Source organism: Panthera leo, chromosome D1, assembly GCF_018350215.1.
Source record: "Panthera leo isolate Ple1 chromosome D1, P.leo_Ple1_pat1.1, whole genome shotgun sequence".
Classification (NCBI taxonomy): Eukaryota; Metazoa; Chordata; class Mammalia; order Carnivora; family Felidae; genus Panthera; species Panthera leo.
Genome location: NC_056688.1, coordinates 26,703,847 through 26,731,318, shown reverse-complemented (window position 1 = coordinate 26,731,318; position 27,472 = coordinate 26,703,847). Strand labels below are relative to the sequence as shown.

Genomic DNA, 27,472 nt, shown 5'->3' with positions numbered 1-27,472 from the left:
AAGGAGGGGCAGAGAGGGGGTTGGGGACAGAAGATCCGAGCAGAGAGCTGGATGCTGGGCTAGATCTCACAAACTGTGAGATCATGACCTGAACTGAAGTCAGACACTTAACCGACTGAGCCATCCAGGCTCCCCTGTTGACACACGTATTCCCTCTGTAACTACCCACCAGTCTAGATAGATACAAGATAAAGAATATTTCCATTTATGAGAAAGTTCCCCAAACCCCTTTGTTTGTACATGCACCTGTTGGTAGATGTAGGTGTTGTTTCTAGTACCCTCTGATGGAGAGAAGAGTAGGCTGTATGGGGGGGTGACTGTGTGTGGTGGGTGTGGTTTCTGTGGGGGTAAGGCTGACAGTGCTGAGATGAAGCAGGAACAGTCTCCTCAGAAGATCAGAAGAGGCTGCCAGGCGGTTGGGATGTGGCAGTTCCTGTATTCCGGAGTAAGGCCCAGACATTGGATGTTCCCATCTTTTCTTTCTTTCTTCTTTGGGTCTTATTCTGGTTCAGAGGTTGGAGTGTGTACAATCTAAGAATGTGCTTCTTGGCTTATTTCCATTGATAATGGGGAAAATTCTGACTGAATCTGGTCTTCCTTACCTTTGGTTTAATGGTGTTCTGAGCAGTTTTAACCTTTTCTGTTTACGTATGCTACTTTCATGGGGTGGTGGGAGGATGTATATCAGGCACAGTTGCCCTATTAAACAGCAAATCTCACGTGACTCTTAATATGTCAGTGTTTTATCATTATGAAAAGGAAAGATTGATTTCCTTTTTTTTTTTTTAATTAAAAGAAAATTTTTAAATGTGTATTTTTGAGAGAGAGAGAGAGAGAGAGAGAGAGACACTGAGTGTGAGGGGAGGGGCAGAGAGAGAAGGAGTCACAGAACCCGAAGCAGGCTCCAAGCTCCGAGCTGTCAGCACAGAGCTCTCAGCACAGAGCCCGACGTGGGGCTTGAACTCAGACTGTGAGATCGTGACCTGAGCTGAAGTTGGACACTTAAGTGACTGAGCAACCCAGGCACCCCAAGAAGATTGATTTCCTTAAAACGCCTATTTTGGAAAACAATATGGTTTCAAGATGCAGAGTTAGTGCATGTTGATGTTTAGTAAGGCTTGTGATTTGTTCATTAATTGCTCCTGTATTGACCAAATGCGAAACAGTCTACATTTGTGTTCACCAAATTGTGAACTCAGAAAACTCAGAAAACTCAGCCCTCCTCGCCTGCCATTTTTCCCTTGTTTTGTGACTTTTATGATTCTGCTATACATTTCAAGTAGGGGGTATAGGAGGTCAGTGTTTAAGCAAGTGTGCAGGGGAGAGCTGAGCTGGGGCCGTGCAGCATTCAGGAGTGCATGTGAACCCATCACTTATCTGTGTTTACCATCCAGGAACTTCATTCTCCTTATCAGCAGAGCTAAGAGAGCTACCATTAGCTTTTTTCCCCTCTCTATTCCACATTGTTGACCTTCGGTATTTATTCATTCATTTATTTATTTTTTAAGTTAACCCTACCCCTAACATGGGGCTCGAACTCATGACCCCAAGACCAAGAGTCGTGTACTCTGCTATTGAAGCCAGCCAGGCACCCCAGACCTTCAGTATTAAAAAAAAATTTTTTTTGATGTTTGTTTGTTTATTTATTTATTTATTTATTTATATAATTTATTGTCAAATTGGTTTCCATACAACACCCAGTGCTCATCCCAACAGGTGCCCTCCTCAATGCCCATCACCCACTTTCCCCTCTCCCCCACCTCCCATCAACCCTCAGTTTGTTCTCAATATTTAAGAGTCTCTTACAGTTTGCCTCCTTCCCTCTCTGTAACTTTTTTTCCCCCTTCCCCTCCCCCATGGTCTTCTGTTAAGTTTCTCAGGATCCACATAAGAGTGAAAACATAGGGTATCTGTCTTTCTCTGTGTGACTTATTTCACTTAGCATAACACTCTCCAGTTCCATCCACATTGTTACAAAAGGCCATATTTCATTCTTTCTCATTGCCACGTAGTATTCCATTGTGTATATAAACCACAATTTCTTTATCCATTTGTCAGTTGATGGACATTTAGGCTCTTTCTATAATTTGGCTATTGTTGAAAGCACTGCTATAAACATTGGGGTACAAGTGCCCCTATGCGTCAGCACTCCTGTATCCCTAGCAGTGCTATTTCTGGGTCATAGGGAAGATCTATTTTTAATTTTTGGAGGAACCTCCACACTGTTTTCCAGAGTGGCTGCACCAGTTTGCATTCTCACCAACAGTGCAAGAGGGTTCCCGTTTCTCTACATCCTCTCCAGCATCTATAGTCTCCTGATTTGTTCATTTTAGCCACTCTGACCGGCGTGAGGTAGTATCTCAGTGTGGTTTGATTTGTATTTCCCTGATGAGGGTTTATTTATTTTTGAGAGATAGAGAGATAGAGAGAGAGAGAGAGAGAGAGTAGGGGAGGAGCAGAGAGAGGGAGACAGAATCCGAAGCAGGCTCCAGGCTCTGAGCTGTCAGCACGGAGCCCGACGTGGGGCCTGAACCCACAGACTGTGAGATCATGACCTGAGCTGAAGTCGGACACTTAACCAACTGAGCCACCCAGGCGCCCCCAGACCTTCAGTATTTTAAATGAGGGTTACACCTATTTAATGAGTGTGTAGAACATAGCAAGCATGCAATACATTGTATTATCATTATAAATAATTTCTCCATTTTTACCTTTTTGTCCAGGTGTGTTATCTTTTACAAAGCTCTTTTTTTCTCTCTCTCTGTGGTTGAAACTGCAATTTACTAAAATGCATTTATCTATTTAAAGACGTGGTTCCTTTTCTCTCTCTTTCCAGGCACGTTGCAGAGAGGTCTTTCTGTCCTTCATGAACACGCGCGTGGTGGACAGATGACTGTCCCCCACCCTGTGCTGTTCTAGGTGCCCTGGACGTGGAGCTGTCCAGTAGGGGGAAGGATGGATTCCAAAGATGACAGCTCACACGTGTGGTCTACATCTGCAGAACATGAAGAGAATGCTGCACAGGTGAAGAGTGGCCTTTCCAGCTTGGTACTGATAACAGTTTTTCAGCTGGGTACAGTTTGCGGACAGCTACAGAAATTGCAGCTTCTCTGTAGGGATGAGTAGCTGGGAGGGAGCAGCACACAGGACTTGCACAGGAGGAATAAGGAGGGTTTTATCACTTTGAATGCTCCATCAGTGTGAGTCACTATGATTTAGAGGAGCTCTGTGACCCCCCCCACAGGCTTCTCTGCCATTTCTGCAACTTATCGTCATACTTTGTTTCACTGTTGTATTTTATGTTATTGGCACTGAAAGCCTCCAACTGTAGTGTGTTTCTTTTATGTTATCTCCTATAGGGTTTTGATTCTTCACGTGTAATGAAGCACAAAGTATGTCTGTAGAGTGGCTTTTTCTTTTCTTTCAAATTCAGAATGTAAAGGTCTAATTGAAAGTGGTCCCATTGAGTCAACCTCTTTCGAGGTTAGTCACTTACTAAAATGTGGCCATAATGGATGATCACTGCCTTTTGGACTGTGATCATAGCCAGCTGCATGTTCTTTTGAATATTCTTAGCAAAGGCAAATGTCTGCTTTTTTGGTGTGGATTTGAATTTTGGGAACAGTCAGCGTGGCCAAAGTATAAAACTTGATTTTTAAGCATTGTAATAAATATGCAATTTTAATTCAGTGTTTTGTTAAATTACGTAACCTTAGTATTATAATCAAAATCAGGCAGTTAACATTGAGATCCTTAAATATACACATTTCATTTAGCTTAAGTAGTATGACAAATGTTACAATAAATAAAGTTGATCTTCAATACTTAAAAACAAACAAACAAACAAACAAAAAAACGTTCTAGTGATGCTTCTAGCGGAATAGCTGAGAAAACTGTGCTGTTTCTCATAGAAAACATTTTAAAGACAACTTTCATGTAGCTATGCATTTTGGTGTATTTTGTTTATAAACAAAAACGTAGTCCATTCAGAAACAGGGTCCCCATTTGTAGGTAACCAGATAATAGAGCTCAACACCCCTCATTGAAGTCCCCCTTCTCAGTTGATTCTTTTCCTAGCCAAGAACTCTGATTTAGCAAAGTGCTGAGTGATGGAGACCAAGTTTTGATGTTAATGAACAAATCTAAAGTCACAAAATTATCATGTAGCACTTAAAACTGCAAATATGTTATAAGCCTAATTCTTCCAATAGACAAATTATATCTTCATAGACAATCAAATTTGTGTAGAAACTGGACTAATCACTGAGTATAGAAGTGGAGGTTTGTTTTATTTCTCTGATGGTTTGATTCTGTTTGGTCCCTAGGTTTCTTTCTGGGGATTAGATTTGCTTATTTCATCTTTGGAATCTACTATTCTCCACTGGAGAACACTGGAAGAAAACAAGTTAGGTCTGAAGCCAAGATGATATAAGAGTAAAGATCCCAACCTAACTTCAGTATCAGCACATAAATTATTTCTCTCCCAAAATGTGTACTTGGCCATCTGCTTCCATACCTTCAATATCAGGCATCAGGCTATGTGCCAAGCTCCAGCCTTCAAGAATTCAAACCTCCAAAGCTGACTACTCAGAAAGCATTTTATAGAATTCAGTTTCTGCTTTAGTTCTTGGTAGATAGAAAATTACTTACCTTGGTGATAACTGCAGTAGTTTTCCAAAACCCCTTGAAAGTGCTTGATTAGAATTTCCTTACTGGCAAGGAAGAGTTCAGTTACACTCACTGATGTAGCAAACGGTCACTGACATGTGTCCATATAGACTTGGATTGTGAAAAAACATGTAGGAAAGAAAGTGACCTTGTGTTAATGTGTCTCCCGAAAGGCACTGTTAGTTATAAAGCATGATATTTATGATGTGTTGAGAGCCATTGGCTTTTGAGTTGACATTTTTTTATATTACAGAATAATTTGTATTTTGTATTTTGGTCATATCGACAACCAGGAATCTTCAGTCACATTTCCAGGTTTAGCTAACTGCCCCCTCAGGACTCCCCAAAAGAGATGTCTGCATTGGACATTCGAGGCAAAGAGAGATTTATATCAGTTGCTTAATATAAAGCAGTAAATGATCTGACAACAAGGTCATTGGATCCTGTCTCCAAGTCACTAATAGTGTAGATGAAGGTGTATCAATTCTTCTTTCATTGGGGATGTTTTAGAAATACAACCGTGTACTGTGCTTGGTCAGCCATACAGCTTTGTGAGATTGGTTTTGTTCTACAAGGACACTTTCTACCTACTTGCTGCTTTTTGCCCCAGGTGCACTTTGTTCCTGACGCTGGAACTGTGGCTCAGATTGTCTACACTGATGACCAGGTTCGTCCACCCCAGCAGGTGGTATACACGGCAGATGGTGCCTCCTACGCTTCAGTGGACGGTCCTGAGCATACGCTGGTGTACATCCATCCTGTGGAAGCTGCACAGGCATGTGAAGGATTATTGTTTGTAGTTCGTTTGTTAATTGGTTAACTCACCAGTGACTTCTGTGTTCATTCTCTGCCAGTCACTGTGCTAGGTGTGGTGATGTATGATATGGTTCAGGTAAGATTTGTGCTCTTCGGGAGCTTATAACTATCTTGGCAGAGGAAGATGTGCTTTGTTTATTTAAATTAAATGTGATGAGTTAGAGCACTGGCTTCCCATGAGTTCTTGTCCCAGTCACTATTGACTCTCAACTTGTTACTTTTCTTTGTATCAAGAACCAGGTCAAAAATGGCATTTAGTTTTGTATAGCTTAATCAAAGACAGATCAGTGAAAACCATACAGACTATTTCAGTTAAATATGTAAGCAAAAAGTCCTACTAGCTTATTAACTACTATTTATTAATTTACTGATTTGTAGAACTGCGATGGAAGCAAAGGTAAATGCTGCAAATTAGAATTACTTTTATTTCATTTTTTTCTCAGTGACTTGGGGTGTTAGTTTCCAAATGCATGACACATATATATACACGGGTGGGCACCTGGCTGGCTCAGCTGGAAAAGCATGTGACTCTTGATCTTGGGATTGTGAGTTAGAGCCCCATGATGGGTATAGAGATTACTTGAAAATAGAATCTTAAAAAAAAAAAACCAAAAAAACCCCCAAACCCCCACAAATATTTAATTGTTAGTTTGTATGTTACCACTTTAGAATGCACAGAGCACTTCTAAATGTATTTACAAAAAAGTTCCATACTTTTATAGTAGAATCCTGGTAATAAAAATTTACCCTCATCCAATATTTAATCAAGAGACTCTAGTCACTCTCAAGAAGAAATAGGGCCCACCTAATTAATACCTTTCAAATTTATATGAAGGTGAAATCACCTAATAGTCAGATGGTACTTTCAGAATGCTTCTGCTGCATTTTAGTCACATAACTATGTTAAAATAAGGTCATATAGTTTATGTAAAGAGCCCAACTTTAGTTTATTACTATGTTACTAAATGTCTGATTATGAAGAGAAGTACAAATGTCTGACTTACTAGAAAAATTAGATGTTTGACTGATGATAATTTTTTTCAGTTTATTTAAATTTAGTAATCTCTACACCCAAGGTGGGGCTTGAACTCACAACCCTGAGATCAAGAGTCACCTGTTTTTCTGACTGAGCCAGGCTGGTGCCCCCCTGACTTAACGATAAGTTTTAAATATCAAGTCTAAGAAATCTTACAACTGGCTGAAATTCTCCTATGTGTACCTCTGGAATCAAAACTCAACTACAGTTCTTATTCCCCTAGGTTTGCTAAAGGCTTGAACAAATTAGAGGAAAGAAAACTTTTCTGGATTGGTGATTTTTTGTGGTGCCCTGGCTAAAATAACTTTGAAGATTTTCCTTCTCTAGTTAGCTTTGTTGTATCATGACCCAAATTATTATGTGTTTATAATGAGAACTTTTCAAAATTATGATTTTACTGGCTTTATCCAGGGATGAATCTGTGGAACATTAAATTCAACTTATTTTCCTTCTCGTTCTTTTTTGCTAATGAGCATGCATTGTGTTTGAAAGATATCCTTGTGTATATACTAGTTTTCTGTGTGTCTGTGTCTCTATCCATTTTCGCTTAATCACGAGTCTCCTCCTGTGATGTATAGTGTCATGTGTGAACGTATGCACCCTTGTTCATGCCATGTCTTTTACGTTTCTGTGACATACCCTTTTAATTAGTGCTGACATTCAACCTCAAGAGAGATTTTGCTTAAGAGTAAAATTGTCCAGTATGTTAGCTAGTTGAGATGGTTAACTTATACAATCTCTTTGGAGCCCTCTGAATGAAAGGCTTTAGCTAAAAGTACGATTACTATCTTTATCTTCTTTATTAATGAAGGATTATTACTAGCTACATGGGAACAAAGCCTGTCAAGAATTTTTCCTGTGCAGGCAAGCTGTCTAAAGATTTATTGATATGTTTTTTGTTTTGTTTTGTTTTTTGCCTAGACTCTGTTTACAGACCCAGGGCAGGTAGCTTATGTCCAGCAGGATGCTACAGCTCAGCAGGTAATGAGTTGGTTTTTTTTGCCTTTTTATTGTTTACTGTTCCCTGGAATGTGCCCCCCTCCCCCACCCTATGCTGTGCATTCTCTGGTTGTCTATTTCTTATGTGTTACAAATGGTCTCTACTTCCTTTGATGAAAACAAAGCAAAACATAGCCCGAACACATTCCAATCAGTACATATTGAAATAGTCTGGTAATAAGAAAATGATTCATCAGGAAAATGTGAAAATTAAGTCTATCAATAAGATATTGATTCAAGTTCCAAAGAATAATCCTGAGTTAAAAAATGTCTCTTTTTGGAAATTTGGAAACATTTTGGTACTTTTCCTATTTTTAAATATTAGGGAAAACATTTCTATATGTAAATTTGATAGCACCTTTTCTTATCCTAGCTTCTGAAAAATTGAGATCCTTCTTGGTTTTCTTTTAAAATGTTTTTTTCCCCTTTTATCCATATTTCTAGTATGTTCTATTTTACTTTGAGGGATTTCTTCCTTATTTTCCTCCAGATTGTGAAACTGGTAAAGAAGGTATAGAAGCTAGATACCCCTCAGTCTTACTGTAAAGGAGCGATGGATCCAAATGGTTTTATTTCCATGTTGGCTAGCGTGACTGTTACTTAGCGGTACTACTGAGTGTCATGAGTGATTATGAAGTAAATTCCCATTAGTAAGCACTTTGTGCATTTAAATTCTTTTAGTAGATGATTCAGATACTTCCATTTGAAATATGAACAGTAGTTTTGTTAATGTTATTTATGAAATCTAGAGAGAATTCTTAGGAGTCTTTGTCATTTAAGTTATAGTTGAATTTATTCCTGATTGATAATAATCTGCAATTTTGTGGTGTCTGTGAACTTGAATGAGAATTTGTCTTAATCTGTTGAGGCTGCTGAAATACAATATGATACACTGGGTGGCTTATAAACAACACAAATTTATTTCTCACAGTTTTGGAGGCTAAGAAGTCTCCAGGTGTCTGGGGATGCCCGTTCACGAGGGCTCTACCTTCAATACCTAATCACCTCTCAGAGGCCCCACCTCCTAATATCATTACGTTAAGGATTAGCTTTCTTTATTTTTATTCCCTGTGTAGCTAATATACAGTGTTATATTAGTTTCAGGTGTGGGATTAGCTTTCAACATACAAATTTTGGGGAGACACAGTCCATAGCAGAGTTATTTTATTTTAATAGTTTTAAAATAATTAAGTATATTCTTGACAAATCATATCCTTTTCTGTATTTATTGATTCCATCAAGCCAGCAAAGGCTAGATTTAATTAGTTTTGACAACTTGGCAGAAAAAAAATTTTTTGTCTTTCCTAGGTGATTAGTTCATTTACTCAATTTTGGGGTAATGATTTTTTTTTCATAAAATATTGAAGCAATACAAAAAACAAAAACAAAAAAAAAAGAAGTACATAAAAAAAAAAAAACAAATTCTGTCCAGAAACATCCTCATTAACTTAATATTTGGTGACTATTATTCCAGACATCCTTCTAGACATACAAATAGATAAACAGGCATGGGGGGGGGGGGACAAATGGCATTGTGCCCTAATGCTGTTAAGAATCTAAATGCTTTAAACTTAAATTGACTTGAGCAGAAGAAAACAAAACTGAGGTGAAAGTAAAGGAGGTTGGAGTCATCATGTTCTCCTGGACTGCACTTGAGCTCTAGTCCTGTGTTGTCCTTGGCTCCTGCTGTGATAAGAGCATCACTGATGCTGACACTTCCTCCCAGTGTCCTCACCACTGTTCTGTGTCAGGTGCATTATTATTGTGACTCATATATTTATGTCCTGCTCACTAACCACAGTTATTTAGAGTTTAGCTGCATTCTCTACTGGCATTTCAATCTGTAGAAATCTTGAGTCTAATTTTGATTATTTTCCTCATTCCTTCTCTGTCTTCATGCCTATCTGATACTTTATCCTTGAAGTTTTCCTTGGAAGTCTAATGACTTCGCCAGCATATGAATCAGAATTTCCCTATACAGTGTATGTCCTTGAGATGTATAGGTTAAGACTATTTCAGGAGCGTTTTCATTTATCAGACTTTTGAAAATCTTTTCAGTTTCATTTGATATGTTTACTTTTCAGGAACATCAGTCACAAGTATATTGACTCTTCTTCTAGTTCTGTACCTAATCTATTCTCTATAATCATTTTTATATCTGTTCTCTTCCATGTTATTGTGTAGTTTCCTTTGTGTCCACCGTGTGTGTGTTTTTCACTTTTTAATGAACTTACAACATACATCTAGAAAAGCACAAAAGATTGTAAGCATATAGCACACTGATATATTGTGAAGTAAGCATGCAGTATAACCAACACACAGATATATAGAACATTCCCAGCTCCTGAAAGCCAACCTCATGCTTCCTCCTAATCACTTCTTGTTCCTTCCTCCTCAAAGTAACTACTCTCCTGCTTGCTAACATCGGAGATTAATATTCCATGGTTTTGAACTGTATATAAATGGAACTATTTAGTATCATTTCCTTTCTTTGTGGCTTCTCTTGTTCAGCATAAGCCCCCAGAGATCCGTTTGTGTTGTTGTGTTGTTGTTGTGTTGAAGCTGTGGGGTTTTGTTTCCTTCTTGTTTTATTGCCATCTAGTATTCGGTTTTATGAATATACCACAATATATATTCCAGAGTGTGATCCTTTCTCCACTTTGTTCTTCAAGAGTTTCTTGGCCCCTTTTCCACATGCATGTTGGAATCAAACTGGAAGTGTCCACAAAAGTCCTGCAGGATTTATTTCGCTTGGAATTTCATTGTATCTATGAATCAGTTTGTGAAGAATTGACATCTTTATAGTTTTGAATCCTCCAATCTGTGGACATGATATATCCCTAAGTTTAAAATAAAAGTTAAAAAACTATCTTCTGAGTAGTGAATCTTACACATCCTTCAGTGGACTTATTCCTGGATATTTGGTGTGTTTGATGATATTATAAGTGGTATAATTTTTAAAGTTTTCATTTTTTTAAATGTTTGTTTATTTTTGAGAGAGGGAGAGACAGAGACAGAGTATGAGCAGGGGGAGGGGCAGAGAAAGAGGGAGACACAGAATCCAAAGCAGGCTCTAGGCTCTGACCTGTCAGCACAGAGCCTGATGTTGGGCTCAAACTCACGGACCAAGAGATCATGACCTGAGCCAAAGTCGGGCACTTAACCGAAGGAACCACCCAAGTGCCTCTACAGTTTTCATTTTCTAACTTTTATTTTGGATTTTATTAACAAACAGTCATGTTGTCTGTGAATACTGACACTTTTCTTTCTTTCCGATACTTTCTAAACCTTATATCTTTTAATTTTATTTCTTTTTTGTTCCCCTTTTCATCTATTGGCTGGGATCTCTAATACATTGTTGAACAGAAGTGGTGCTAGTAGGTTTCTTTTTTTTCCTTCCTGGTCTCAAAGGAAAAATTTTCACTATTAAAAATGATGTTTAATGTAGGATTTTTAAAATATATATATTTAAATGTCTATTTATTTATTTTGAGAGAGAGCACATAATAGGCTTAGAGAGAGGGAGAGAGAATCCCAAGCAGGCTCCATGCCTGGCGTGGCAGGGATCTCAGGAACCATGAGGTCATGACCTGAGCCAAAATCAGTAGTTACATGCTTAGCAGACTGAGCCACCCAGGCGCCCCTATGGATGTTGACTTTTCTCAAATGCTTTTTCTGAATCTGTTGAGATTTTTCTCCTCTTTTCTGTTAATATGGTGAATTATATTAATTGATGTTTACAAATTAAGCCAGACTTGCACTCTGGAATAAACTCTACTTGATCCTTTTCATATATGTCTGAATTTGGTTTGCTAATATTTTGTTTGGATTTTGCATATTTATTCAGTAGTCGATGGTGTTTTCAACTAGAGTATTCGATTTTTTTCTTTTAAAATGACTTTCAAATATCAAATCATTATGTTGTATACCTGAAACTAATATAATGTTATATGTCAATTACAGCTAATTTTTTTAAAAAAGAAGCAAAAACAGAAGTAGCTTTCATCTTGATTTTCTTCTTTTAATAGCATCCTGAAAAGCTACATTGTCATTATTGACTGTATAGCATGTGTGTGTGTGTGTATATATATATATATATATATATATATATATGTATTTTAATGTTTGTTTAATGTTTTAATGTTTAATATTTGGAGAGAGAGAGAGAGAGAGAGCATAAGTGGGGGATAGGCAGAGAGAGAGAGGGGGACAGATGATCTGAAGCAGGCTCTGTGCTGACAGCAGTGAGCTGGATGTTGGGCTTGAACTCATGAACCATGAAATCATGGCCTGAGCCAAAGTCAGGTGTTCAACTGACTGAACCACCCAGGTGCCCCTGTATAGCATTTTATTATTTATATTCTCTGTTTATTGTTTTATATGTAAGTTATTTTCTTTTTTTGCTACTATATAGAACATTGCCATAGATATCATATCCACTTATTTCCTTAGAATAAATTCCCCAAAGAGAAATGATAGAGACTAGAGGTATTCATATTTAAAGTTATTTAAGAGCCAAGATTTTTTGTAAAAGTGAAAAAAAGATACAGATGTAAAAATCAAACAAGTTAAATAAAATCCCAGAATGCTAAATCTGAATTAGAATGTCTGTGTAAACTCATAATGTGTTTTCTCTTAAAACACATGTTTTCTAGTTTGGACCACTGAAAAGGTTTAGCCCGAGTCATCAATCCAGTAACAATGAGCCAGTGTGGTCTCTAATACAATTTTCCAATAAAAGGGAAATGGCAGATTCAAGCTCTGGGACAGGAAATATACAAGATGTGCCTCAAGTGTCTTGTCAGAATGCAAGGAAGGTAGTGAAAACTTCTGGGGTCCTGTGGAAAGAACTCACAATCCAGCTTGAAAATGTCAAAATGGGACATTTGACCTGTCAAAAAAGGAAAGCATCAACAATAGATTGAAATACATCAAATGTATTTCAAATCTGTAAGGTCATTAAATAGTAAAAGAAATAACTCATTGGTCACTCTTTGAGGATGTTGGGGACGACCACATTATTTGAAAAACTGGTAAATGTTGGAAAGGAATCCAGCCTTTCTCTCTGAATGCACTCAGGTAAATAATTACTTGAGGGAAATTTCTTTATAGGAGCATTCCAACTAATAAATAAAGAGAGGGTGATTGGCTTGGAATATCACCATTTTTCATTTCCTAATGAAATGGGGATCTAGGCAATGATCATCAACAATAGTCTGAAAGCATCAGGAAAAAGCTGATGAGGCACTTTATAATGGATGGCTCGACCTAACCCTCTGGACGTAGTTAATATCACTGAGAAGAGAGAACCATTCATTATAGGCCTCCTGGTGTTGTGTACCTCCTATTGCATTTTACAACATATGAAGTGTTCCTCCCCCAACACCGAACACCTGAATCTCATTACATCTCCAGATTCTACTTTCAGCTTAGAGGAAGCACGGTAGACAAAATGGAACAAGTAAAAGACACAAAAGGATGCAGTCAGTGTAGTTGGACTGTGGGAAGATCTTTGGACAAATGGCCTATTTTCTTCCACATGTAAATTGTGAAGGAAAAGAAGAGGAACAGGAATTTACACATTCAAGGAGTCTTCACAGACATATCCATCACATGTGATATGTGGACCTTGAGTCCTGATTTGAACAAACTAACTGTTCAAAAACAGCAGCATGAGGGGCACCTGGGTGGCTCAGTCAGTTTGGCGTCTGACTCTTTTTTTTTTTTTTTTTTAATTTTTAAAATTTATTTTTGAGAGAGAGAGAGCATGAGCAGGAGAGAGACAGAGAGAGACACACACAGAATCCGAAGCTGGCTCCAGGCTCTGAGTTGTCAGCATAGAGCCCAATGCGGGGCTCAAACTCACAAGCCGCTAGATCATGACCTTAGCCAAAGTCGAATGCCTAACTAGCTGAGCCACCTAGGCACCCCACGGTGTCTTGTTATTGGCTCAGGTCATGATCTCATGGTTATGGGATCCAGCCCTGAGTTGGGCTCCATGCTGAGTGGAGCCTGCTTGGGATTCTCTTTCCCTCTCTCTGTCTCCCTCTCTCTGCCACTCTTTTTCTCTCTCTCTCAAAATAAATAAATAAATGAATAACTTTTAAAAAATGCAGCAGTGTAAGACAATTGGGGAAATTCTAACACCAGCTACATATTTGATATTACTAAGGAATGATGCATACAATACAGAAGTTCTTTTCTTTTTGAGATATCTACTAAGCCATTTATTTATAGATGAAAACGTATCATGTCAGAAGTTTGTTTCAAAATAATTTAGTGAAGGGGAAAGTGAGTGGCAGGATAACTGAAATAAGGTTGGCGTTCAATTGATAATTGTTGAAGCTGAGTGATGGGCGCATGAGGTTTATTATACTGTTCTCGCTAATTGATGTGTTGAAAATTGTTTTATTTATTTATTTTTTATTTATTATTTTCTTTCTTTCTTTCTTTCTTTCTTTCTTTCTTTCTTTCTTTCTTTCTTTCTTTCTTTCTTTCTTTCTTTATATGAAATTTATTGTCAAATTGGTTTCCATACAACACCCAGTGCTTATCCCAAAAGGTGCCCTCCTCAATACCCATCACCCACCCTCCCTCCCTCCCACCCCCCATCAACCCTCAGTTTGTTCTCAGTTTTTAAGAGTCTCTTATGTTTTGGCTCCCTCCCTCTCTAACCTTTTTTTTTTTCCTTCGCCTCCCCCATGGTCTTCTGTTAAGTTTCTCAGGATCCACATAAGAGTGAAAACATAGGGTATCTGTCTTTCTCTGTGTGACTTATTTCACTTAGCATAACACTCTCCAGTTCCATCCACATTGTTACAAAAGGCCATATTTCATTCTTTCTCATTGCCATGTAGTATTCCATTGTGTATGTAAACCACAATTTCTTTATCCATTTGTCAGTTGATGGACATTTAGGCTCTTTCTATAATTTGGCTATTGTTGAAAGCACTGCTATAAACATTGGGGTACAAGTGCCCCTATGCGTCAGCATTCCTGTATCCCTTGGGTAAATTCCTAGCAGTGCTATTGCTGGGTCATAGGGTAGATCTATTTTTAATTTTTGGAGGAACCTCCACACTGTTTTCCAGAGTGGCTGTACCAGTTTGCATTCCCACCAACAGTACAAGAGGGTTCCCGTTTTTCCACATCCTCTCCAGCCTTTATAGTCTCCTGATTTGTTCATTTTAGCCACTCTGACTGATGTGAGGTGGTATCTCAGTGTGGTTTTGATTTGTATTTCCCTGATGAGGAGCGACGTTGAGCATCTTTTCATGTGCCTGTTGGCCATCCGGATGTCTTCTTTAGAGAAGTGTCTATTCATGTTTTCTGCCCATTTCTTCACTGGGTTATTTGTTTTTCGGTGTGGAGTTTGGTGAGTTCTTTATAGATTTTGGATACTAGCCCTTTGTCCAATATGTCATTTGCAAATATCTTTTCCCATTCTGTTGGTTGCCTTTTAGTTTTGTTGATTGTTTCCTTTGCAGTGCAGAAGCTTTTTATCTTCATGAGGTCCCAATAGTTCATTTTTGCTTTTAATTCCATTGCCTTTGGGATGTGTCAAGTAAGAAATTGCTATGGCTGAGGTCAGAGAGGTTTTTTCCTGCTTTCTCCTCTAGGGTTTTGATGGTTTCCTGTCTCACATTCAGGTCCTTTATCCATTTTGAGTTTATTTTTGTGAATGGTGTCAGAAAGTGGTCTAGTTTCATTCTTCTGCATGTCGCTGTCCAGTTCTCCCAGCACCATTTGTTAAAGAGACTGTCTTTTTTCCATTGGATATTCTTTCCTGCTTTGTCAAAGATTAGTTGGCCATACTTTTGTGGTTCTAATTCTGGGGTTTCTATTGTATTCCACTGGTCTATGTGTCTGTTTTTGTGCCAATACCATGCTGTCTTGATGATTACAGCTTTGTAGTAGAGGCTAAAGTCTGGGATTGAAAATTGTTATTATAAACGGGAAAGTTATTTGCGGGGATGAGAGGGAGTTATTTTGTATATGTGCTGCGGAAGTGAGCACTTGGGAAAGTTATTTTGATAAGACTCTCTAAATTGCTTTGCAGATGCTGAAGAATTTACCTTCCCACTAACGATGCGTGCGAATACCTATTTCCACTCACCCTTGCTACAATGAGTATTTGCATTCTTTTCAAATTTTGCCAATCTGATAGGCAAAATGGCATTTTGTTGTTTTAATATCAAGGCATAGTTTTAATTAGAAGTTTTGCTGCCCTTGGCACCTCAAAGAGCCCTTCATTTTCTCTAATCTCCAGAAACAATCTGCTCCTCTCATGTTTTGTAGTCGGAGAGCTCTCTGAGCCCTGGTGTTACGAGGTGGTGTAACTATTGGCTTAGCACCTTTCCTTCTTGCAGTTTCCTTTCAACCAGCATGGCTTTTATTTCTGCCTCTAATAAATACCTTAGAGATGGTCAGTTCATTCTGTGACCTGGAAAAATTCTAGATAGGAAGTTAAGAGTGACAGTTTACCACAGCGGATGAGTGCTTTTTCCCCTCTCCCCTTAGCAAAAACTTTCCTATTTTCAGTTATTTATAGTGGTGGCAACATTCATCTGAAGCCTTTTTCATATATGTGCATCCCTTGTCCTTAAGGAAGACACTGGCACTCTCCAGACCTAGAAGCACGCTCTCCCCTTTGTTTCTGAAAATGAACATGTGTGACTCCCCACACACTGAGAAGGAAATATGCTACAATGATAATTGGTCTCAGTAGGAATCCAGAAGCATTCTGTTGTGTTTGCTGCTGTCCAATGTAGTTTCATATTTCACTTCTGGGATACATTGTATCCTGAAATGCATTATGTAATTTCAGAAATAATTACGGAGACTGATATTAAGTGGGCAGGAGAAAGTGTACCATAAGTTGAACACATTCTTTTTCCTTGTCCTGTGTTTTGTTGTGCATGATAAAGTGCATAGGATTAACATATTTTTGTTGCTTACTCACTTCCTGTGAGTGAACTTGGCACACACAGCTTGCCTCCTCACTGCCTGGTTGGTGCCTCCGGAGCAGGTGTGGTTACCTTGTTGCTCTGGTATTCAAGGTGTGTGTGATGTTTACCTCCTCTGGTGCCCTCCTTGAACAGACTTAACCACATAGGTGCCACTGTGACGGAGTGGAAAAAGCAGGGCAGAGTCTGAATTTGAATTCCCTCTCTGTCACTTAGGAGCTGTGTGGTAGTGTTACCCGACCTCAAAGGAATTTAAAGACATGCCTAGCTCTCCAGAAACGTCAGTTGGCTTTGAATTATTAATTAAACAAATTTGTAAGGTGTGCCCACTGTGTATTAAGGTCTGTGCTACCTAGAAATACACTGGTTACCTAGAAGTGATTATCATCGACACGCTCACAGTATCTCGCGTGATTCTGGTCTATACACAACCTCTGCTTTAGCGTCAGTTCTTCAAGCTAATGCTGAAGGATTCAAGCCTTTTAGTCGCTACAGCCTTTCAGGAGTGTTCCAGCACGGGGGAGGAGGAGGTTGTTGGTACTATTTTAATGTCAGCTTTCTCAGCAGTGGCCAGAAGCCAGCGGTAACCTTGCCCAACCACAGTCTCTCTAGCAGCATCTGTTGGGAAAAAATGCATCACAGCTTCACTGGGATAACTCTGGGTTACTGAATTCATTCGTTTCGGTTGGCTCTGCAACGTGATAAAGAATTTATGTGGAGTAGAGGTGGATATATATGCTTTAGTTTGTTCAGTGTGTGATAACATTCATCACTAACGCTGGCATGAAATTTAAGTGGCTTCGAATAAAGGGTGATAAGGAAAACGCACTCTGAGATAGCAAGAATAGCTTGGTTGCAGGATCAGGAGAGGATCCGGGGGGAGGTGACGCACGCAGTTTCATTGCCAGAAGTCCCTCGTTCTTTTCCTTGACGAGTCTCACTTCAGTGGATGTTTTATCCTGTTTTTATTGTGATGCTGAAGCATCTCCCAGGATTTTGTTCTCTCATATAAAAGCTTCTAAAAGGCCCTGAGCCAGAGATGGAATGTCATATACGAGTCTGGCTCCTGGGTTAAATGAATGCATGTTTAAACATGCTCATGCTATTTTGAGGTAACTGATTTTATCTGCTCTCTGGAGCCTGAGTGCTTCAAATATTGGGCAGTAATCGTAAGCTGCTGTACAGCTGTCCAGGTCAGATTCTGTAAACACAGACAATACTGTTTCTTCATGGAGTTTGAGAAGTTCTTAGAAGCACGACTGAGGAACACCTGGGTGGCTCAGTTGGTTGAGCATCCTACTCTTGATTTCTGCTCAGGTATTGATCTCAGGGTCTTGGGATCAAGCCCCTCATCGAGCTCTGTGGCATGGAACCTGCTAAATGTTCTCTCTCTCTCTCTCTCTCTCTCTCTCTCCCTTTGTCCCTTCCCTCTCCCCTGCTCACGCACACTCTCTCTCTCACTTAAAAAAAAAAAAAAAGAAGCACTACTGAAAAAGGACTTTCTGTGAATACAGTAGAGTTCCTTTACGTGGCTGAAGAGATTAATGTCATTTCCTAAAGGGCCAAATGTATTTCTATAAATGAATCTTCATTGAATCCCTGCTACATGCTCTTTTAAGGTTGTGGAGGAAGTATGTGATATCTCAGTCCTTAAAGAACTTGTGATAGTAGTTGATTATTATTAAATCAAGCAGTTACTAAATGCCAGATACTCTACTACTGGCCTCATATACATAGTGTTTCATTTTATCCTCACAACAACTAATGAGGCATGTATGACTATGTCCATTTGACAGGTAAAGAAACTGAGGTTCAGAGAGGCTTTATTAACTCACTAGTGGGGCCGGGATTTTAATCCAAGTCTGTGTGAGTCCAAAGCCCATGGTCTACTTCCTCGAGGTGCAGTTGGAGAGGCAAGAAGGACTCACATGCAAATGCACGCTAATTGAAACCTAGATGGTGTTTGGCACTGGATACAAAGCTATGAGAAATAGCTAATGTGTGAGGCGTCAGAATCAAGACTCTAAAGGATCTTGGCAGACTGGAAGAAGAGAAAAAGTAACAAAATGAAATTACTGGAGATAAATGCAAAATCTGCCTGCCCCCCCCCCCCCCATTTAAGTAAAAATCAGCTATTTAAGTCATGAGGAGGAGTAAAATGGTTTAATAGCACTCTGTGGGAGGAAGAAAGGACTCAGGGATTTTAGTTATTTTCAAGTTCAAACTGGGTCAGTAGTGGAACAATGGCTGTCATCAATGCTAATGTAATCTGAAGCCATATTCATTTGAAAATGTGGACTCCATTGATGAATACTTGAAGACAACAGGATGGTGAGGGATCTGGAAATTTGGCCATGTGAAAATGCTTGAATGAGGTAGGGGTTTTGGTCTTGGAGTATTTGCAGAGCCTCTTATCTTCGCCAATTCTGTCCTACTTGAGAGGAAAGGTGCAGGCGCTGCCTCCTGCATGGAGACAGGGAGAACTCGGCCTCACAGAACCATCACTGAATGATTCCAAATGATCTGACCTGTCTGGTGAGATGATGAAATGTTGGAGCAGAGGGATGTTGTAGAATGGGATTCCATGACTCCAAATGCTACAGGGATCAGAGCAGAGGAGAATCAGGGAGGACTAGAGTGGTCAGAGATGGTTCATGGAGAAACTGGAACACGACAGGGTTTGGGAGATTGGTGGGGGAAGAGCCTTCTGGGCGGGGACGGCAACATATGGGAAGATAAAGAAAAAAGGAGTAGGCATTTAAAAAACTTGCTTTATTTATTGAACAGGAAAGTGACAGGACTTGAGTACGGGCAGTGGAAATAAGATTGGATAAAAGAACCTGGGGTAGCATATAACCCCGTGACACTTAGGTAGGGAACTTTTTAAGGTGTCTTAAAAAGGTGTCTGCACTGTCAGTACAGAGTCCAACACTGGGCTTGAACCCACGAACTGTGAGATCATGACCTGAGCTGAAATCAAGGGTTGGACGCTTAACCGACTGAGCCCCCAGGCACCACCCCCGCCCCCTGCCGTGTGTTTAGTTTTAAAAGTGAAGTGGTTGAATATTGGTCAAATTATTACTTACACTGTGTTGTGTCCACCCTGAAAAGGCAGGAGGGGACCCCCCCCACACACACACACATACGCACACTCAAAATTGAGTTCAGATGTTGAGACATGACACCACGGATACACTGAGAAGGTATGGAAAGGTTTGAAATCTCTGAGGAGACAGGGCAGGCACTAAAGCAGGGAGCGCCCAGGCTTTCTTAACAGCTTTCCCAGATGTGGGGTAGAAATTGCAAAGATGAAGGCAGCCTAGAGCTGGAAATAGTTTCTTCTTCAGGGTCTTGAAGGGAGCTGATGTGATGAACATCTTCCACCAGAACCTCATAGTGTGTATGTGTGTGAGTGTGTGTGTGTACCAGCCAGGTGAAAGCAAATGTGTGCTAACTTTATGGCTAAACTTTGTCCAGGCCTCATTACCGGTGCATAACCAGGTGTTACCTTCAATTGAGGGTGTGGACGGTTCAGACCCTTTGGCAACACTGCAGAACCCTATGGGTAGACTGGAGGCCAAAGAGGAAGAGGATGAGGATGAGGATGAAGACACTGAGGAAGAAGAGGAGGAGGATGGTGAAGACACAGACCTGGATGACTGGGAACCGGATCCGCCTCGGCCCTTTGACCCGCATGACTTATGTAAGTATGAGCTGTTCCTTGGGAGTGTGTGTGGTCACAGCAACATGGTTACCATGTGCTGAGGGCTTCCTGTGTGCAGATGCCGTGCTTCCTGCTCTGCGTGTGCCATCGTACTCAGTCCCCGCCGCAGCCTGTGAGGGAGGCGCTGATGCTTTCTCGTGGGTTCAGATTTTAGTGATGAGTGAACCGATGGTCAGAAGAAGCTAAGCAGCCTGCTCTGTGAGTGGTTCACGTCACGCAGGAATGAGTGGTGGATCGGGTTCGGAGCCCAAGTCTCTGAGACCAGCCCTTGAGCTGTCACACCACTGGGGTACGTTTGTCCAGTCCTGGAACTTTCTGCCACTTCAGCTTCAATAAGTTTGCTTTGCTGTCTTGCCTCTCTTCACAGCAACCTTTTAAACATGCCTATTATATTGTAGGCACCGGTGGTACATTTTCTGAGTTACTTAATGCTTTCCATAGCCTTTTGATGGGGTTGGTCGCTTTCCAGAGATGATGTTAATTGAGAGTCAGGATTGCAGCTCAGGTGGTCTGGCTCCAGTGTGACCCCCGTTAACTGCCACACTTACTGCCTCTCTGTACTGTCTGCTTTGGGAGAGAATGGGAGGGTTCCTGCTTTCACCTACCAAATCATTGCTGCTTTTCATCGATTTTCATGCTTACATGGCGAAGTTCGTATCTCATTTAGTTGAATTACTGAGGCTGTTCAGAACTTTGTGGACGTGCCAACTCTTTCCTGGGACCTTCTGTGTGGTGATGGGAAAGTCTGTGTGCTTGGGGCCAGTGCTCACCTCCATGGGCAATAGAGAACTTCCTCATTTTGTTTTTCCTTGAATTCCTGAGTTTTCAAAGCAACTCCTTAGTCAAATACACATAAGGTTACTTTATCTTACAAATAGTAATACAAAGTAACTCTCTGTTATTGGAGAATTGTAGGAATTGAAAAGTACCTATTTCCTAAGCTAGGTCATCACACAGCTGCAGTTGGGTGAAAGACGTTTGGTTAATTAAATGTGGTTAAGGGTCATGAGTAGGATGCCTGTGTAGTCCAGGCACTTTTCTCTGTTTTGTGGCCATTTATATCTAGTGCTGGCAGTTAGCTTACAAATAGGTACCACTGGGAAAGAGAGACTGAGTGTAGATGCTGAGTGCAAAGTTATCACTCCTAGAAAGAGCTGGAAATGTGTCCTGTCTGGTCTGTGCTAACTATCATTCAAGAGAATGCAGGATGGAATGCTAAATTCATTCATTCATCTTAGCATTATCTTCCCACAATATGCATTGAAATCTCAAACTCTGCATCGTGCTCTGTTTGAGTTAGACATTCCCAGACAATGAGGCTTCTATGACTCCCTTTGAGGAAACTGATTAAATGGTATTGTCAGGGTTTTTTAAATAGCTTCACTGAGCTATAATTTACATACTATAAAATTCACCTATTTTGTCTTACCAGATTTTGCAGCATTTATCCTAATAAGCTCTTCTTTTTTTCTTTTCAGAACTGTTATAATTGATTTGTAAATTTAGTGGACTACTATGTGACTTAATCTCCAGTAGAGAAATAAATCACTGCCTGTGTATTATTTTTGATAGGCACAAGCAAATTCTGGCTTTTAGAGGAAAGGGACAGGATTTTATTGGTCTACAGTCTATGAAAGCTGGTATATTACAATTGAACGGGTAGTATAATTGTAGGAGTTAATTGGATTTTGGCTTGCAACCTTAGATTGGGGGGGGGGGCAGGCTTCAGGTTAGAACTTTTTACTTGAGATCAGGTGATGTTCAGGAATTTGACTTTAAGATTTTCTTTCTTTTGCAGGGTGTGAAGAGTGTAATAACGCTCATTCTTCAGTGTGCCCAAAGCATGGCCCCTTGCATCCAATCCCCAATCGGCCTGTGCTCACTAGAGCGCGAGCGAGCCTCCCCCTGGTCCTCTACATCGACAGGTTCCTTGGAGGGGTGTTCTCCAAAAGGCGCATTCCCAAGCGCACCCAGTTTGGCCCTGTGGAGGGACCCCTTGTCAGGGAGTCCGAGCTGAAAGACTGTTACATTCATCTGAAGGTAATTTCTGCTTTATTATAGTTCACTCTTGCTCTTAATACCTTTTAAAGAGGCACATGTTTTCCTACTGATTTTCTTAATTCCATAGCAGTTGTTTGCTAGTATTTTCTTTCCCTGCTGAATTTGTTTGGAAGGGAAACATTTTCTCTCTCCCCAATAAATTGGAGATTGCAGTTTCAGCCCCCTCAGGGATTATTCTGAGAGGTGGCCATTCTCAGGGGCTGCACTGTCTGCTGGAGCTGCTGTCACAACTACCACAGTCTGGGTGGTTTCAAGAACAGAAATTTATTGTTTTTCATAGCGCTGGAGGCTGGAAGGCCAACATGCAGGTGCTGGTGGGGTTGGTTTCCTCTGAGGGCTCTCTCCTCGGCTTGTAGACAGCCTCCTTCTCTCTGTGTCCTCATGCCTTTCCTCTGTGCGCGCACTTATCCCTGTGTCTCTCCATGTCTCCCAATCTCCTTTTCTTTCTTCTTTTTGTTTAAATATTTATTTTTGGGAGAGGACAATTTCCCTAAAATAGGAAGACTACTTTTCAGTTTCTGAAACAGGTCTGTCCTGTTGAAGCTGTTGTTAAAGAACGGCTCACCTAATATTAAAGTGTATTTATACTGATCCCTGTTCTTCACATTTGATGCTTTTGCTTGTATCCAACCTCTGCGCTGTCTGCTTCTTGGAGAGCCACTCTGGAGAACCACGAAAGGGCAGCAGGAAGGGAGAATATTTGGGGTGTGGTTTTTGAGAAATCATCTGTTGTCATGGGGAGGTTTTCTTTGGTGAATGCTCAAGATCTCCAAGAAAGAATGTTACTTTGTAAAGAGAAATACATATCACTAGGCTACTCATAATTTTTTTTTAAATGTTTATTTATTTTTGAGAGAGAGAGAGAGAAAGCGCGTGAACGGAGGGAGGGGGGCAGAGAGAGAGGGAGACACAGAATCCAAAGCAGGCTCCAGGCTCTGAGCTGTCAGCACAGAGCCTGACACGGGGCTTAGACCCACAAGCCCTGAAATCATGACGTGAGCTGAAGTCGGGAGCTTAACCGCTTAACCGACTGAGCCACCAAGGTGCCCCTAGGCTACTCATTAGAAGTGAATGCAGTTGAATCCCTAAAGTAAGTAACTTGTAAGGAACCAGAGAGTATTTTGCTTTGATTTCCCAGCTTATTTACAGCATTTTTTTGATGTGTTAGTTAATGATGAAGCCTCAACTGAAGCTACAGTGAGATTGTTAACTTTAACATTTTGCCAGGTAATTCTCAGAAAATGTCCTTTTCCTTTTACATTTGGCAAGACACAGTGCCTGTATCTTTCTAGATACAAAAGGAAGAATAAGGATACATGGTTAATTTAAGGAGCAGTGTTTTGTATATTACTACACTAATGCATGTTAAAAGTTTTGTTTGTTTTTTTGGTGTGGCTTTTTACGTTCTCTTTGGTTACAGGTTTCTCTTGAGAAAGGGGACAGAAAAGACAGGGATTTGCATGAAGACCTGTGGTTTGAGTTGTCTGATGAGACCCTGTGTAACTGGATGATGTTCGTACGTCCAGCCCAGAATCACCTGGAGCAGAACCTGGTGGCTTACCAATATGGCCACCATGTGTATTACACAACAATAAAGAATGTAGAACCCAAACAGGAACTGAAGGTACAGTGCTGGGGGCCGTGGTACCTTTGTCAGAAAGAGTGATTGTTTCACGCTTTTCTTCTTATTTTTTCTCTGAAGTGGGATTTGTATAAAAATGTTCCTTTCCTTATAATTTACTTACTTATTGAGTACCTGCTGTGTACAATACATCTGTGGTAATTCCATAAATGAAAAAGAATGAGGGGCGCCTGGGTGGTTCAGTCAGTTAAGCGTCCAACTTCGGCTCAGGTCACGATTTCACGGTTTGTGGGTTTGAGCCCTGCGTCAGGCTCTGTGCTGACAGCTCGGAGCCAGGAGCCTGCTTCGGATTCTGTGTCTCCCTCTCTCTCTGCACCTCTCCCACTCACACTTGGTCACTCTCTCTCTCTCAAAAATAAACATTAAAAAAAAAAAAAAACAGAATGAAAAGTGTATGACTTTGGGGTCTGTCCAACGCCTACAATAAGGCCCATGGGTAAAGAGGTAGTTGTGTTTGGGGAACAGACTGGTATTTGTGATGGAGTGATTAAAGTTGGGGTCACTTAATGTCATTTACACACTCTGCAGAATTGGTTGGAAACAGGAAATCTTATAAAATCAAATTTAGATGTATAGGCAAGATCTCTTTACCGGATTACTTCGTTTTACCCAAAGAATTCTATGCACTGCCTTCTGATTTCAGGAATATATTTTGGGGGGATAACCATAGAAATTTGTCTAAATATTAACTCTTGATGACATAATGAAAATTCTGCTGTGATTCTAAGGAAAAATTCTTGATATAAATGAAAAAAGAGGTGAGAAATGATTTTATCAGTACATGAACACTGAATTGCACAGTGCTTCAATGGGGTAAGAGTGAGAAATACGTACCTTTTTATGGGGAGAACAAAGATCTAGGCTTTGTTCAAAAGTTATACAAAACCCGTGTCTTTGAAACCATCAACTAGATGATTCATTAGCCCCAAAGAAAATATACGAAAGGAGATTCATATCTCATATTATCCATCGCAGTAAATTCTTGATACCAAAGTGAATACTTCTCGACTGAGGAAGGGAGATTATTTTCTCTCTTAAATCAGTAGATAGAACTGTAGAGGTAAAGACAGGCAGAAACAATTAAATAAGACTATCAGTGTAACAAACAACCAAAACAACAGATGCAAAGGAAGCAACAGGGTGGGAGAAGTATTTGTAATACACGTTAAAAGGTTTAAGATAAAAAACAGAGAAAACACCTCTACCCTTTTTGGTATCCACACAGACACATGACTGAATACCAGGAACAGACTTTATTTGGAGGAGGAATCACTAGTAAAGAAATATTAAAAAATGTTTTTTCAATGTTGATAATTATAAAACCCTTAAAACAACTCTGAGTTACTATTTTTATTAATTTAAATTAGCAAAAAATAAATGGATGTAGTACAATGAATGTGAGGGTTTAAAAAATAGGGATATTTGTTACAAAATTGCAGTATTTTATGGGATTATTTCTGGCTGTGTGTAGTAAAAATGTACTTGGCTTGGTAAATCCAGTCCTTGAAAATTAGTCTGAGGAAATAATTATAAACAAAGATAGAACTAGATACATTCTGATTTTGTAATGCCGTGTTTCACTGACTCAGATACCCAGGACTTGAAGATGAACCATTATTTTATACACCATTAAGAAAAAATATGTTGCCACTTTAAGCTATGTTATTGTGCTTATTTTTATCACCAAAAAGAGTAATTTTCTACTTATTGTAGGAGCTGTGTTAGACTTATTTAGAGATAATTTTGAAATCATACCACATTTCTGCATACTTAAAAAGGCACATATAAGCAGAAAATTGGTTAAGGTATAAACTGCCTTTGTGTACAGTGTAACTTTTTTTTAAGTTTATTTGTTTTGAGAGAGAGAGTGAGAGAGCGGGGGGTGGGGGGAGTTGCAGGGAGAGAGGGAGAGAGAGAATACCAAGCAAACTTTGAGCTGTCAGTGCAGAGCCCAACTTGGGGCTCAATCCCACAAACTGCAAGATCATGGCCTGAGTCGAAATCAAGACTCAGGTGCTTAACAAAGTGAACCACCTAGATGCCCATAACATTTAAAAAAAACCCAGAATCACTGTTTTACTTTGTCATGGATATTTGTGTTTTGTTTATCTGTTGTCTTCTGTGCCATCAAGGTGTTTGTGATGCTGTAGTATTTAAAAAAAAAATGTTTATTTATTTTTGAGAGAGAGAGTGTGTGCAAGTCGGGGAGGGGCAGAGAGAGGGAGATACAGAATCCGAAGCAGGCTCCAGGTTCTGAGCTGTCAGCACAGAGTCCGATGCAGGGCTAGAACCCACGAACTGCGAGATCATGACCTGAGCTGAAGTCGGACGCTTAACCAACTGAGCCACCCAGGCGCCCCGATGCTGTAGTATTTTTAAAATAAATGATCTACTGTTGCCTCTTGGATATTTTTCCAAACTACTGATGGCATTTCTGTGCAAGTTTTGACCCTATGCTTTCTCACTGACTGAACCCATATGTCTTTTCCCTCAATTAAAACACATATTTTTGGAAGTTAGGTGGTTTTTCATTAAGTCAGTAGGAAGTTTCTGACAATTTGATGTTTGGTATATTCATAGAAGTCCTATAAGGTGATCACACCAGCCTTGCATTGCTTTGACATTTCCTTTATTTATTCTCAGGGAGATGGCTTTTTTTTTCTTTTTTTCTTTATTTTGCATTTCTTGTCAAGTGTTAATAAGTCATGGAGTGCCGGTGGGGCACACAACTGAATGAGGTGAAAACAGTGTAAAGAGCATGGCCAGGTTTGTACAAGAGAAACGAACAGGTAGTGAAAGAAAGCTACATTACAGCAGTAATTGCAGAATGCCATGGATAGTGAGATGGTCTGAGATATTAAAATAGGAGAAATAAACATCTTGGAATTGATGGAATAGGGTAGAATTTATAACAGCAAAATGATAAACTCAAAATCCAACTACAGGTCCTGGTCAAGTAAATTACAGAACACAGATTCTGTAGAATATTATTCCACAATTAAAAATGAGGTCTCAAATATTTCCATATAGTTAAAATAGTGTGTCATAACAATTATACATGATTAATTCATTTGGCAATTAATATATTGAACTCCTGAAACTCTGTTTCAGACACTAAGAAGAGACAGACTGGTGCCTGTGTTCTAGAGGGAAAGTGGGCAGAAAGATGTAAATAAGCAAATACAGTTGAGCCTTAAACAAAACGGGGAGTAGGGGTGCTGACCCCGCAGGCATTTGAAAATCTACACAGAACTTTTGTCTCTCCAAAAAGTTAACTATTAATAGCCTACCATTGATTGGAAGCCTTACCAATAACATAAACACTTGATTAACATACATTTTGTATACTGTATGTATTATATGTTGTATTCTTACAATAAAGTAAACTACAGTAAAGAAAATACTATTAAGACAATCATGGCGGCGGGGGGGGGGGGGGGGTTGTGCCTGGGTGGCTCAGTCAGTTGAGCGGTCTGACTCTTGGTTTTGGCTTGGGTCATGATCTCGTGGGTTCATGGGATTGAGCCCCATGTCAGGCTCTGCGCTCACGGTGTGGAGCC

At 39.8% G+C, this 27,472-nt stretch overlaps 1 protein-coding gene across 3 annotated transcripts in view; it reads left to right on the top strand.

The window, feature by feature from the left end:
• Positions 1-27,472, top strand: part of PRDM10 (PR/SET domain 10) — a 98,230-nt gene that overhangs the window by 32,277 nt on the left and 38,481 nt on the right. The window contains exons 2-7 of one of the 3 annotated variants that reach the window (XM_042904621.1): positions 2,837-3,024; positions 5,279-5,443; positions 7,442-7,501; positions 19,963-20,188; positions 22,008-22,249; positions 23,691-23,894. In XM_042904621.1, coding sequence (XP_042760555.1) covers positions 2,956-3,024; positions 5,279-5,443; positions 7,442-7,501; positions 19,963-20,188; positions 22,008-22,249; positions 23,691-23,894 — 966 coding nt within the window. In that variant the 5' untranslated portion in view covers positions 2,837-2,955. Of the gene's footprint in view, positions 1-2,836; positions 3,049-5,278; positions 5,444-7,441; positions 7,502-19,962; positions 20,189-22,007; positions 22,250-23,690; positions 23,895-27,472 lie in introns of all 3 variants that reach the window. The other 2 variants (XM_042904622.1, XM_042904620.1) reach the window with 2 other exon arrangements.